Source organism: Ooceraea biroi, chromosome 7 (genome assembly GCF_003672135.1).
Source record: "Ooceraea biroi isolate clonal line C1 chromosome 7, Obir_v5.4, whole genome shotgun sequence".
Taxonomy (NCBI): Eukaryota; Metazoa; Arthropoda; class Insecta; order Hymenoptera; family Formicidae; genus Ooceraea; species Ooceraea biroi.
In genome coordinates, this window is record NC_039512.1 from 14,262,414 (window position 1) to 14,275,249 (window position 12,836).

At 40.2% G+C, this 12,836-nt stretch overlaps 1 protein-coding gene across 3 annotated transcripts in view; it reads left to right on the top strand.

The window, feature by feature from the left end:
* Window positions 1-12,836, top strand: part of LOC105284981 (dopamine receptor 2) — a 21,220-nt gene continuing 8,384 nt past the window's right edge. The window contains exons 1-2 of one of the 3 annotated variants that reach the window (XM_011349032.2): window positions 1-588; window positions 5,656-7,409. In XM_011349032.2, coding sequence (XP_011347334.1) covers window positions 6,189-7,409 — 1,221 coding nt within the window. In that variant the 5' untranslated portion in view covers window positions 1-588; window positions 5,656-6,188. Of the gene's footprint in view, window positions 589-5,655; window positions 7,410-12,836 lie in introns of those variants that run through there. The other 2 variants (XR_894984.2, XM_011348915.3) reach the window with 2 other exon arrangements.

Genomic DNA, 12,836 nt, shown 5'->3' on the forward strand with positions numbered 1-12,836 from the left:
AGCTTTCGAGCCACGCGATGGTAGCAGTCGGCCGTCGAAAACCGCGAAACGCGTTCCGCGTTCCCGTGGAGGACCACCGGGAGAGCGAGAGGGCAGTTACGTTAGTGTCACGCTCCCGAAAAAGCCGCGCTTCCACCCGCATCCTCGTTTTTCTCGTGCATGTGCGCGGTGATTCGTGGACGTGCTACTCGATCGCCCGTTTTCACCCCCCCCCCCCTCCCCCCTCAATCATGCTCCACACGCACGTACGCTTACACTTGATACTGACATTCGACAGGGGATTCGCGAACCAAATCACGACATACAACAACAACAACAGAAACAGAAGCAGCAACATCGCCTGTGCCTCGAGGATCGTGACATCGTGCATCGTCAATCGTGCGAATCAATCGAACGCTGAACGCGATCAGGAGAGGCTGTGACCTTGAAAGCTCACGTGCAACCGGGATATGCCCGATTAGAGGCAGAGGGGAGGGGGGGGGCAATTAACGCGCGTTATCCGGTGATGATGAGCTAATGGAGAACAACCGCGATACCCGCGTATCTCCCCGGAAGAGCGCACGATCGGCACGCAAATCGGATATGGTGGTGCGTACAGTTCACACTCGTGTAATTTTTATTTAATTGCTTCTCTCTATCTCTCTTTCTCTCTCGTTTAACAAATTGAACGACACTTTGAATGAAGTCACTGAATGTTGGGGCATAGATGTACAGATATCGTTTGTGATTTAAATTTGTAACGCTGTTAATTCTCCCGCCAAAAAAGCTTTCTATCTACGCTTTACGTGGATATGCAGCCCGGAAAGTATTCTATACTAATTGTAAGTAATAATTAGGAAAAAAGTTACTTTTTATTGACGTCGCAAAAATAGAGTACATAAGAATTAATCATGATCGGTGGTATCATTTATCATGACTTTCAAATCTATTTTTGGAATCGGTATCTAAAAACAAAAATTCGATACGCTTGAGAAATCTAAAACGCTCGGAAAACTGCATTCCAAATTCTGTTGATGCTGATAAAATAAAATACCATACATTCTACAAGGTCTAATTTTCATCTCTAAAATTAATTAGAAATTTCATAGAAAAATAGTTTGCATACAGTGTTTTTTTTTTTTTTTTTAAAAAAGAAAAACAGAACATGTAGAAATTTTCTCGACGCTTTGTGACAACGTACGATGAAACACCGCGAAATACGTCGTAAAAGAAGACTCTACCAATGTACATATGCTTTAACATTAAGAATACTTTCCCCGAGCACATTCAGTAGTTGTCTTTTAATTTTCCAGGTTTGTTTAAACTTTCTTTCAATAGTCACGAACGCTATTTTAACACTCGAGACATTTCATTTGGTACGTTCCGTAGAAGAGTATATAGTGTAATATATTGTACATAATTGTTTAAAAGCGTAAAATTCACAGCACGAAACGGTAGGGAGATGGTAGGTAGGGGAGAGTATAGCGGGAAAGGCGATGTCTATCCTGAGATGAGCTAGGATTACTGAAGATTAGAAGCTTATCTTAAGCTTAAGAAAGAGCATTTGCTTCTTATTTAGCCAAGGACCAGGATCAATTAACGTCGTAATGTCCTTTGCACTGAGCAAATAATACTGAGGAAAGAACATGATGACAAAACGTAAAATTGTACACGAACAAATGCAAATAATACTTCCATATAGTGTTTGTTGACTCTTATGGAAAACACATATTTGCAGTGAAGTAATTTATCTAATTAACTGTGCTAATTATGGATCTTCAAGGCCAATATCAGTGTAGTACCGAACTACGCGAGCAACTATACCCGCGCGCCTATAAATTGCACCGCATAATTCTCAAGTTTAGTCGTGCGTCCCTGTCAGTGCAGAAGCATCGAGAACATTGTCAAGATTGTTTAATTGTGTTAACGCGACGAAGAATCATTTCCCTTTCTCAAAAATAAAGTGCTCAGATCAATTGGAAGATTTCTCTTATTTTCTGCATCGCTTTTCCACGTGTATGAGATGAGTGAAAGAGAAGAATCACAACTCAAAAATAGATTTCGTTGTAACAAAGATAATTGAATCTTACATGAGAGTTATAAATGATAATTGACCATTGGCACCCACTGACTTCCGGCTTACACGATTATCGTACGTTTGACCAATGTTATGCAATTTTTCAATTTGCTGAGTCGGGGTCACATGCGAATGCTATCAAGCCTCGTAGAACAGTGCGTTCTCCTTCCTTCGAGCTACATTACCTAAGTAATTTCGACAAAGACTGATTGTGAGAATGAATAGATGTTATACATGAAATAAATCACGACATAAAAGGAATTTATTCGTTGACAATCAATTTTTGAAATTTCACTCTCATCTATTTTGCATATAGAAGATGTGTAATAATAGTTGTTTTATAATTATCATTAATTATTAAATAATGGAAAATTATTAATGGAAAAGATTCAATAATACAATAGCAAATGTTTGAGAAATTATTTGAATACGTCTAAAATTACAGAATTTTTGATTATATAAATATTAAAACAATCTAAAATGGAGAATTATTATTTGTATGCTGCTGCGTCGTGTGCAGTTTTATACGCGTTGCAAAATATTGATATTTTATTCACTCGATTTTGTTCTTTTCAATTTCTCGCTTCTCTGCCCTTGGTGTCTTCTCTTATTCTCCCGATCAGTTACGTAAGTTATCTCTAGCCTCTCCTGATCCTGCTATCGCAATTTCGTAAATTCCTAAAGAAACAGGAAAGGAGATCACCCATACGGATCCAGCTCGACCCTTGTCGAGAAACGCGATATAGGGATTTGCTGTTTGAGAAGAAACATCCTTTCGTACAAATATATATACGTTTATATCGGTCATTTAATATCATACAACACATTTATACTTTTTCGATTTGCGTTTCTAAGCCGTCCATGATTTATTTTCGGTTCTTTATTTTATGTTGTTGACTACATTTTATATTGTCCATATAGATCAATACACGCACTTAACACATTCCGCTGCCGCGTGTACTACGCTGAAACTCATTTTCAAGCCAAGTGATATTTTTATCACTGATAGATAAAGCGTAAGAAAATAATTGTTGGTATCACTATTACATGCTCTATGACGATGTTTGATTAGTTTCATTATTTACTAAAAAATAAATTTCCAGCTCACAAAATAGCCAAAAAATAGATAATTTTTATCAAACTCTATAACATGTACCATTTTTGGTACACATGGCCTGAAAATGACAACTACTCGAAAATAGCTTGGCGGGAACGTGTTAAATAATTATATATGAGTCCGAAATTTGACGCAATCGGATCAGCAGTTTCCTTTGCGGAAGTCATATGTGCGGTAAAGAATATTACATGAGCTTGCAAAGTTATATCTTCTTTATGGTTTTAGCATTACGTTTACACGTAATACGACTAACAAAGTTTATGCTTTGATAGAAATATGTTTGTGTATTTACACTAGGTCTTAGTCGCGAATTCATCATTATAATTTCACCATTTCTACGAAAACCCTTTGGTTTACTTTATACGATAAAACACATTTTCCATTCAATAAAAACTGAAATATTTTCAATTGCAACATAAAAAATTAAAAACATGAATTTTTATAAAGATTTAAAGACCTTCTGATGTATCTATGATGACATTTTTAATTTAATTTTTATTTACACTGTTATGTATATATTTAAAATATTGATTTCAATATTTTTGGAAGAGCAAATGCTTTTGATCTAGAAAAGTATATTCTTCATTAATGGGCTGATGGGTTTAAAAAAAAAAGTTACCTTTTGTAGTACTATGCATATCGATCGCTATTGGTACTGCTCATCCGTAATGACCAAGTTCAACGGCGGCCTTCTCCAACAACTATGTGTAAGATTGAGCGTGCACTTCACTGTTAAACTGAGGGAGAATGAGCGAGGACGCGAAGGTGCAGGGTCAAAGATGATCATTCAACGATGAATATCCATAAATAGTCGTAGTAATTGTAGCTTACGTTATACATTGAAAGAAAATCTAAGTCCAAGCTCTTTGAAATTGATTGTCCACGCGTGGCATTGGCGAGACTGGCACACAAAATAAATAGATATTAATGATTCATTTTAATTACACATTACCTAAATTCAACAAACATTTGTGTAATAACCAAATAGATTTATCAGTGTGATTCGGTATTAATAATCGTTAATTTTTTTGCGATTTCTGTCATCACTATCTGCGCAAATCCAACATTCTGGAGACGAAAGCGATTTCTGGAAAGGATCAGAGAGCCTCGTACGCAAAATACGATGACGCGGCACGATAGCTTTAATATCACTCCAAAAAGAGTTTGTCATGGCCCGAGGGCAATTTCTCAGATGTCATGTCGACGGCACAAAATGAAGCCGTCGATATTGGTCAATAAAATCGACGAGGCGAGAAAGTTCACTCGAAGTTGGATTACGTCAAGTACATATTTATTTTCTGAAAAAGTGCCTCGGACTATTTTTTATTATTACTTCATCTTTGTTACGCGGTAGCAATTGTAATGCGTCATAACGCCATAACGCCAGAGAAAGAAGGGGTATTTATAAATAAATTTATAAATAAGGTGTAAATATCGAGAAATTCTAATAAAATTCAGATATTCAAGATCCAAGATTGAAAGTACAGATTATCGTTGGTTTAAAATTGGTTACTAAAATTGATTTAATCAAGCGGTGATAAAACACCTGCGCGTTTTCTTCATACTCTTGTTCTCGCTTTCGGACGCAGAAGCAACCATGAATCTTTCTCATATCTTGGCGTATCGTACTCAACTTTGCAACTTAATTTTACGCTTTAAACCGGCTAGCAGGACGAAGTACCATGTTGTAATGAGATTCGCCCGTGCCTTTAGACACAGGAACATTTTAGGAAATACCTATTTAAAATCTGCTGGAGCTAGATAATGTTGATTACACGCTGACTACTTAGTTTTTTGTAACATCTCATTTAAAGTACTTTTAAAGATCCTCATCTATGGAGAGTGTTTGGATATTTTATATATTGATCACACATATATCAGAGTTTACGTATCTATCGTGCAATTTTTAATATATTTTTAAATACTATTCATGTGTAACTTGATGATTTTGTTTCGTTAAGAATGATATTATTTTCACATTTTCGATATCTTTTCTCTAATTGTTTTTAAAGACGAATCGTAAATATATATCGTAGATAATGCTGCCAATGATGACGATAACATGTCTCAGCGAAACAATCTCTAAAAGAATTTGAAATTCATTCTTTATTCTAATTTGTGAAGCAGGTAAAATGTATCAAATATTCTTATTAACGTAAAAAAACATGGTATTTTCATAATAAATTTTCTGAGATAATATCTGTCTATATTCGTTATCGATTTGAAATCAGATTTGAAACAACTTAACAAAATGATAATATTTTATGTAGAGAAATATTATTTTACGAACAAAAGAAAACCATTTCTAGCGATCTTTCACAAGGAAAGGAAATATTTGTACTAGAAATTGTCTGATTACGATACAACACGAGTAAAATTCTTTGGCTCGCGGAATTCTTTGCTCCGTTCTCTCAGTCGGTTCTCTTAACTTCTCTCAAAGAGCAAACCCATTTTTACGAGCTCATTTATTTATTTGTTCCAGGTATTTGAAAGAAAGATAATCCTAGCCAAATAAAAATACAGCTGAAACCGAAGCAAGTCTGAACTTTTCATATTACTCGTCAATTTGTGCTGTGTTCTCTACGTGTTATTTGAGCAGCGCAATCAAAAGGGACACGTTGTGCCAAGCGCCAGTCCATCGGACATGGCGGACAAATAATTGACAAAGTTTGACTAAGCTTCATTCACTAAGATACGGTCAAATCGATAAAAATAGAATGACGAAAAGGTCATGATAAAAGTCGATTAGCTATCGAATTGTCTCTCTCCGTAGTGTTTGCTGCGACTGCGCAGCGACGACCCGTATATAGAATGACAGTGGTGTGAGAATTATGAGTGGAGGCGGTGAAAAGACGAAATGAGAAAACGGACGAGAACGAAGGATGTTGGAAAATACATAAATGTGAGGATACCCTGACCCACGAGTGTTGAGCAAGGATCGTCGTGATCAATCGTGCCGATTACCGAAGGTGGGCGCACGGTCGTCGTAGTGGCACCGGCTACGCACGGCAAAACATGAATGACAGCGAGATCTATTTATTGAGCTTGGAAGAAGAGGTACACGCATTAAACAACGATCTCGATAGGAGTTTCTACAACGCGAGCTACCTCTCCGAGTTCAATCACACCTCTCTGAGTATCTGGGATCTTACTACGGATCGTATCGGTCTCGGGATCCTTCTGTTGCTCTTTTCCGTAGCCACCGTCTTCGGCAACTCGCTAGTGATCCTCGCGGTGTTCCGCGAGAGGCATCTCCACACGGCCACGAATTACTTCGTGACTTCGTTGGCCTGCGCCGATTGTCTAGTAGGACTGGTGGTGATGCCCATCAGTGCGCTGTACGAAGTGCTGGAGAACCGTTGGCTGTTCACGACCGACTGGTGCGACGTCTGGCGCTCGCTGGACGTTCTCTTCTCCACCGCGTCGATCCTGAACCTGTGCGTCATCAGTCTGGATCGTTACTGGGCGATCACCGATCCTTTCACGTATCCGACCCGGATGAGCAGGAGACGCGCGGCTGTCTGGATCGCCGCCGTGTGGATCTGCTCGAGCGCGATCTCCTTTCCCGCGATAGCGTGGTGGCGCGCCGTGCGTACCGAGCAAGTACCGGAGGACAAGTGCCCGTTCACGGAGAACCTCGGTTACTTGATATTCTCGTCGACAATCAGCTTCTACCTGCCGCTCTTCGTCATGGTATTCACGTATTACAGGATCTACCGTGCCGCCGTCATACAGACGAGGAGCCTGAAACTCGGCACGAAGCAAGTGATGATGGCTTCGGGCGAGCTTGAACTCACCTTGAGGATACATCGTGGCGGTGTATCCTCGACCACCAACACCGACGCCCGGCATCTCTTCCGCACCGCCTCGAGCACGCCCGAGGACCTCCAGGACCTCGAGGAACCACTAACGGTTCCTCTGCACAACAACGGTCTCACGAGGGTGCCGTCCGTTAGGATCAACAACAAGCAACACCTAAGCAAGAATTTCTCGCTCTCGCGCAAGCTTGCCAAGTTCGCCAAGGAGAAAAAAGCGGCGAAGACCCTCGGCATTGTTATGGGTGTCTTTATTATCTGCTGGTTACCGTTCTTCGTTGTGAATCTATGGTCTGGATTCTGCACGAGGTGCATATGGCAGGAAGAGATCGTGTCGGCGGCCGTCACCTGGCTCGGCTGGATCAACAGCGGGATGAATCCCGTGATATACGCTTGCTGGAGCAGGGACTTTCGTAGGTAAGTCTTCGTTTTACTTTCGCACCGTTCGCTTGCCCGCTCTCACATCCGCGTCGGTTCATTTGTCGTTCTTCTTCAACTTTGTTTCTATAGCAGATGTCCGATAACAAAACGAGGAGAAATTTATCAAGAATGATAAATTAAATGAAATTAACATTTTCACTTGAAAGAGATGATTAATGGAAAAAATATCTTTTATGACGCAATAAAGTGCGCAATAAAGTACACAGTAAAGAGAATAGCAAGAAAAAGTAGAATAGTAAAGATTAAGATATATTATTGGTATATTTCTAGAGTAAGGGTTTACGATAAAAACCAACTACGACAGACTGTGTGATTAGAAATGTGATATTCAAGGATACGTATTATTATTCCATTAACTATGTAACGGCTATATAAAGTTGCCGGCGGCAGATGTAAGTTTCTGCGGTTAGCTAACCATTAACGCATACATTACCGTATTAATATCGCATCCGTGGATAATCAAACTTGTTCCATTTTTATTGAATATTGTATGCAGCCGGTACATTAGCGCTTCGCGCGCGGATATCGGTAAGCGGGAAGATGGCCGTGCAGTGCTACCTCCATCTCTTCTTCAATAACGAGTATTAATGCGTTACGTACACACGTAACACCGTCTACACCGGCTTAACATCGGCTTCTTCCGTTCCTCGTCCCGTACTGCGAATGTACTACACGCAGATATAATTGCGCCATGCTGAAGCGACAGCGTGGTACGTACATGCGTGTCAACGTCGTACCGGTTTACGAGCGCGGAACGTAGTTTGCAATCTATCATCACGCCCGTTACTCGTCCGATTGTCATTCTAATGCGAATATCGGTTTTATCCCCCCGTGAGACTCGTCATGACGAGACCAGCAGCCGGTTACCGCGAGCACGAAGACGAGAAGAAGAGAGAACGAATCGTACCGAAAAAGCACGCTAGTCGGATTGTGGATCGATTTTAAGTCAACTTTCGTGAGAGCTTTCCCCTTTTAAAACGTGTATATACGACAGGGATTTCCCGCGGAAGACGGGAAAAGAGAATTTGGCTAGCGGGATTGTGGGTGGATTAGGCGGAGGACCCTTTAGCAAATTACTTTTATTCGCCCGCGTTTCGAGAAACGGGCGGGGCATTTTCTTCCATCGTCTTTCCACGAGCGCTGCTGAAACGACACTCCTGAAAACATTCATCACCTTAAATACCTCCTTGACTTAATAGCGGGGCTATGGCGATTGAAAATTTTCTTTTCTGCAGTAACCCGCGTGCTTCGTCTACGATCGCGCGATTCGATATACGAAAGTAACCGAGTAAGAAATCGCAACAACAAACGCTGAACTTTTGTCTTAATGCAAATTCGATGGATCTTGTGGCAGAAAGGAAGAGAAAAAGAGAAGGAGCTGCACTGTCTGCCAAGCGAAGAATAACACTGATAAATTACTAAAATATTATTCAACCAGCATCATAACGTAATATCATTATAATTATAATGTAATAATGTCGATAATAAATCTGCAAAATAAAAACTTAATTACGATATTATAAAATATTGCAGTAAATTAAAAAAAGAGGAAATGAACCTAACGTGACGGGGGAAATGGGAGGATTATTGATACAACTACGTATGTTCGGCGGAAATAAGAGATTGCGCGGGTGTATCGCGCTTTCGCAAGTGGCGAGCGACGACGGATCAACGTGCACCGATCTGTCCCGCCCCGTGTGGTGGACGCGTTCGCGTGCTGAATTACGTTGCTCGATGGGGGCGATGTAACGTTGACGTTGAATAGAACTGATACGGTTTGGCTGACGCCAAACGACGTTCTGTACGGCAATCCCACGTGTAACTATCACGCTTCACGGATATTTACTTCATGCATACAGGTAAATGTAAAATCAATAGACCGCGTGCTTTCTTTATGGTATACAGGGCTGTGAGGGCCTACCTTCTAGGTCGTAAAATGGATAGTTCGATCGCTCCAGACAGGCGGATATTAATAAAGGGAGTAATTGCAACTTTGTACGTGAAAAAAATGTAAACCGGCGACCTCAAAGACGCGTCGACGTGACCACGACAATAATAACGGGAGAAATAATGCAGATAATCAATGAACGATTTGATTTTTCGTTTAACCGAGAGTCAAAAGATAGCTCCTCTTGTTCGCACGACGGAATCCAGAAGTGCTGCATCGCGTTGATCCGTGTCCCACGTTTCCTGATACGCCTCCGCATCGAGTTAATTATAATAATGCTGTTTAAACGGAACCCGGGTAGCCGTTTCTTTTTCAATATCTTTAATACCCAACGTAAAATTACAACAGTGCCAACTTGACGCTCTGAAATAGTACAGTGTATCTTTATTAAACAAGAAACTACTCGTACACTCTCCACGTAAATGGATTGACTTTACTGATCCGATGGCGAGCGAGATTCCTACCGAGCAATGATAATCAACTTTAACAACGTCGACACTTAAATCTCGACGTTAGTCGCGTGACGAATCCAATTGTATTATAACGCACGCGGTTCTGGCATGGTACGGTTGACAGACAGCTTAATATTGTTCTTAACGCGATAAAACTCTGGTTGGATTACAATTTGTAACGTAAAATTTCTAACTCACTGCGAATTTTCGTTGTTTACATTACCACGGAAAATTCGCGTGTAAGTGAATTTCCCGCTAAAATTATCACGACCTTTCGAGTATGATGCAATTAAAAGTTTGTTGCGAGTATGCGGTGAATGCGGGATGTAGGTACGTTGTTCCGTTCCGCTTCGGTTGGAATAAGTGGCGGATTCCCCTCCAAGATCTCTCACGATGGCAGATGGACAAATTTTATCGCAACGTTAGATATCGAACAAGTGCGAGAAATTGATTTATGAGCGAGGGAATATCTGAGTTGTGCTAAAACTCTGCCCAGAGGAATCGTCGATCACGTCGCTGTACTATATCTGTGTCATTTGGAACGATAAAAACTTTGAACCGTAAACGGCCGTGGATTGGCCGCACTCGACAAAAGCGGCAGTACGATGAAGCCGAGGGAGTAGTCTGCCTCCGAATTCGTGAAATCTCAAATTCCACATTGCAAATTTTTACCTCGCGTGTGCATTATTTCATCTCTCTGTCGGCGCTACTTTGCCCCACTGCATGTACGTTTATACACGTAAGCTGGCGTTGAAAAAAGTCCAGCGCATTCCCAATGAATAATCCATGATAGACCGTGACAATGAAACGGATAGACAGAAACATGTTCATACGTACATTCGTGTACACAGTAGGTATCGTTTGCATAAAAGTGCGTTTCATGCATAAAACACCTATCATTTGGCATGATATCACGCCGCGATCTTATCTGTTTAGATCAATTTACTGTAATTACCTCTTATTTAATTATTACAGTCGTATTGTTATCACAAAATATATAACAATTTTACTTGACAGATTATAGAAAAGTATTGTAACTTAATATTGTAACATAATAGCACTATAAATACACACACACGCAAGTATATTTTATTATAATCGTAAAAGATACTCTACAATATACATTAAGAAAGAATATTGGAAAAAAGATTTCTAATAAGGGTATTCTAATGAAGATTTAAAAGGCACAGCTCGCGTACGAGATGAGACTTAACATGGAGAAAAAGAAGAAAGAAGCAAATACGAATCAAAGTTTATATCGGGATTCGAAGGAGGGAAGGCAGCCGATAACATTCTATTAGCTGGTGGACCGAATGAAACCAGGTCACCGATCTCATAAAGAGACCCCGAATTCAAGGACGGCCGATTTTCCGTCGCTGTTTCGCAAATGATCGGCATCATGAATGTTCCGTTTCTCGCGAATAATATCTATCTATCTTGTCCCTTCTTTATCAGGCATCTGATACGGCCGATATAAATCGAGTGTGACAGTAGCGGCAATACGAAATAAGATAATGGCTCCATCCTTAGGCAATGATAGGGCTACGGAACGGAGGCAGCATTACCACGCGTTTTGCAAAGAAAAATACCGCGCATTCGGGTGATTTATGGTTTGTCGTAAATTATATGCTAACTTGTTCGGAATAAATAAAAAAGAGGGGAAGAAGGAACAGAGAGAGAAGCGTAGATCAAACTTCGGAAGAAGTTTGACATTTACATTTATTACCATTTCCTCTCACACTTTATCAAATTTTAAAAACCGGATTTATCATCCGATAAGAATTTCCGCTCATACTTCATTCCGGTTATAATGCTGTTTTTACCCCATTGGGTCTTGTGCTATTGTTAGAAACGCTGTAACCACGTAATGACCAATAGCGCGCGATAAAGATCTAGGTTTCCCATTCCAGACTGCAATTGAAAACTCAAATAAGACTTATGTAAGGTTCTTTGCATTAAATTGTAGATTGCAATTAATCTCTTTTTGTCTTAAACTGCGTTTTATATTGTACCTTCTTATATTACGCTTCTATCGCATAACTGACTTTTTACGAAATTACAGTAAAAATTATAGAATGATATTTACGCTATTCCGTAACTCAACAATCAGAAATCACATATCAATTTACGACTATTACTCGTTGAGAATTAGAGCGTTTATAATTCCAGATAAATACGCGTGAATTCGAAACATTTTGATGTAGATCATAGCTGAAAGTAAGTAATTGACTCTTCCTAACGAAACCTCTCGCGAATCGACAATGCGGAACATTTATATCGCGGAAAGACAAAAAAATAAAAATGAAAGCGAGACTCGTACAATTGGCGTACCATGCATGGTCGCCAAGATTTGGATTCGACATCGTCGAGACGTCGCGTCGCCTCGCGTCCGGCGCCAAAACGTCTGTATGTTCTGCCGTTACTCGTTACTAAAAACGAGGAGACTCGCCTGACTAAAAGCAATAAGAAGGAGAGGGAAGGTAAGATCGCGCCAGATCAGGCTTGGTAAGCCGTGGTCGTAAATCTGCGGAGCTCACCCTATGGCTCTTTGGCTCCCTACTTCTCCTTCTTAACTCCGTTATCTCTGTTTGCTCCACCATGAACTTGAGCTCGACTCGGTATCCCCCAATCGACTTTGTGCCACCTACGACGAATCGCGCGTTCTCGTGCTGTCTCATTCTTGTTTGATTAATCCGCAACGTTATTTAAACGTTCGGATACTTTTACAAATACTTTTCCATTTGTATAATAATTACTATTTTTTAATTGATAATAATTATCAATAATATTTCAAATATATAGCCAGTCCTTTTTTATTAATGAATAAAACGCCATCAAGCGTCAGTTAAATGTCGCTCGTTAAAACGCACGCTGTAAACGCCGCCAATAATTCCATTATCAAATTTTCGACCGTGACACATTCGCACTCGATATTTCTTATCGAGTGGTCGGGAATCTCGTAGCGAATCTGCGCTGATATTCATTACGACGCCGTGACACGGTCATC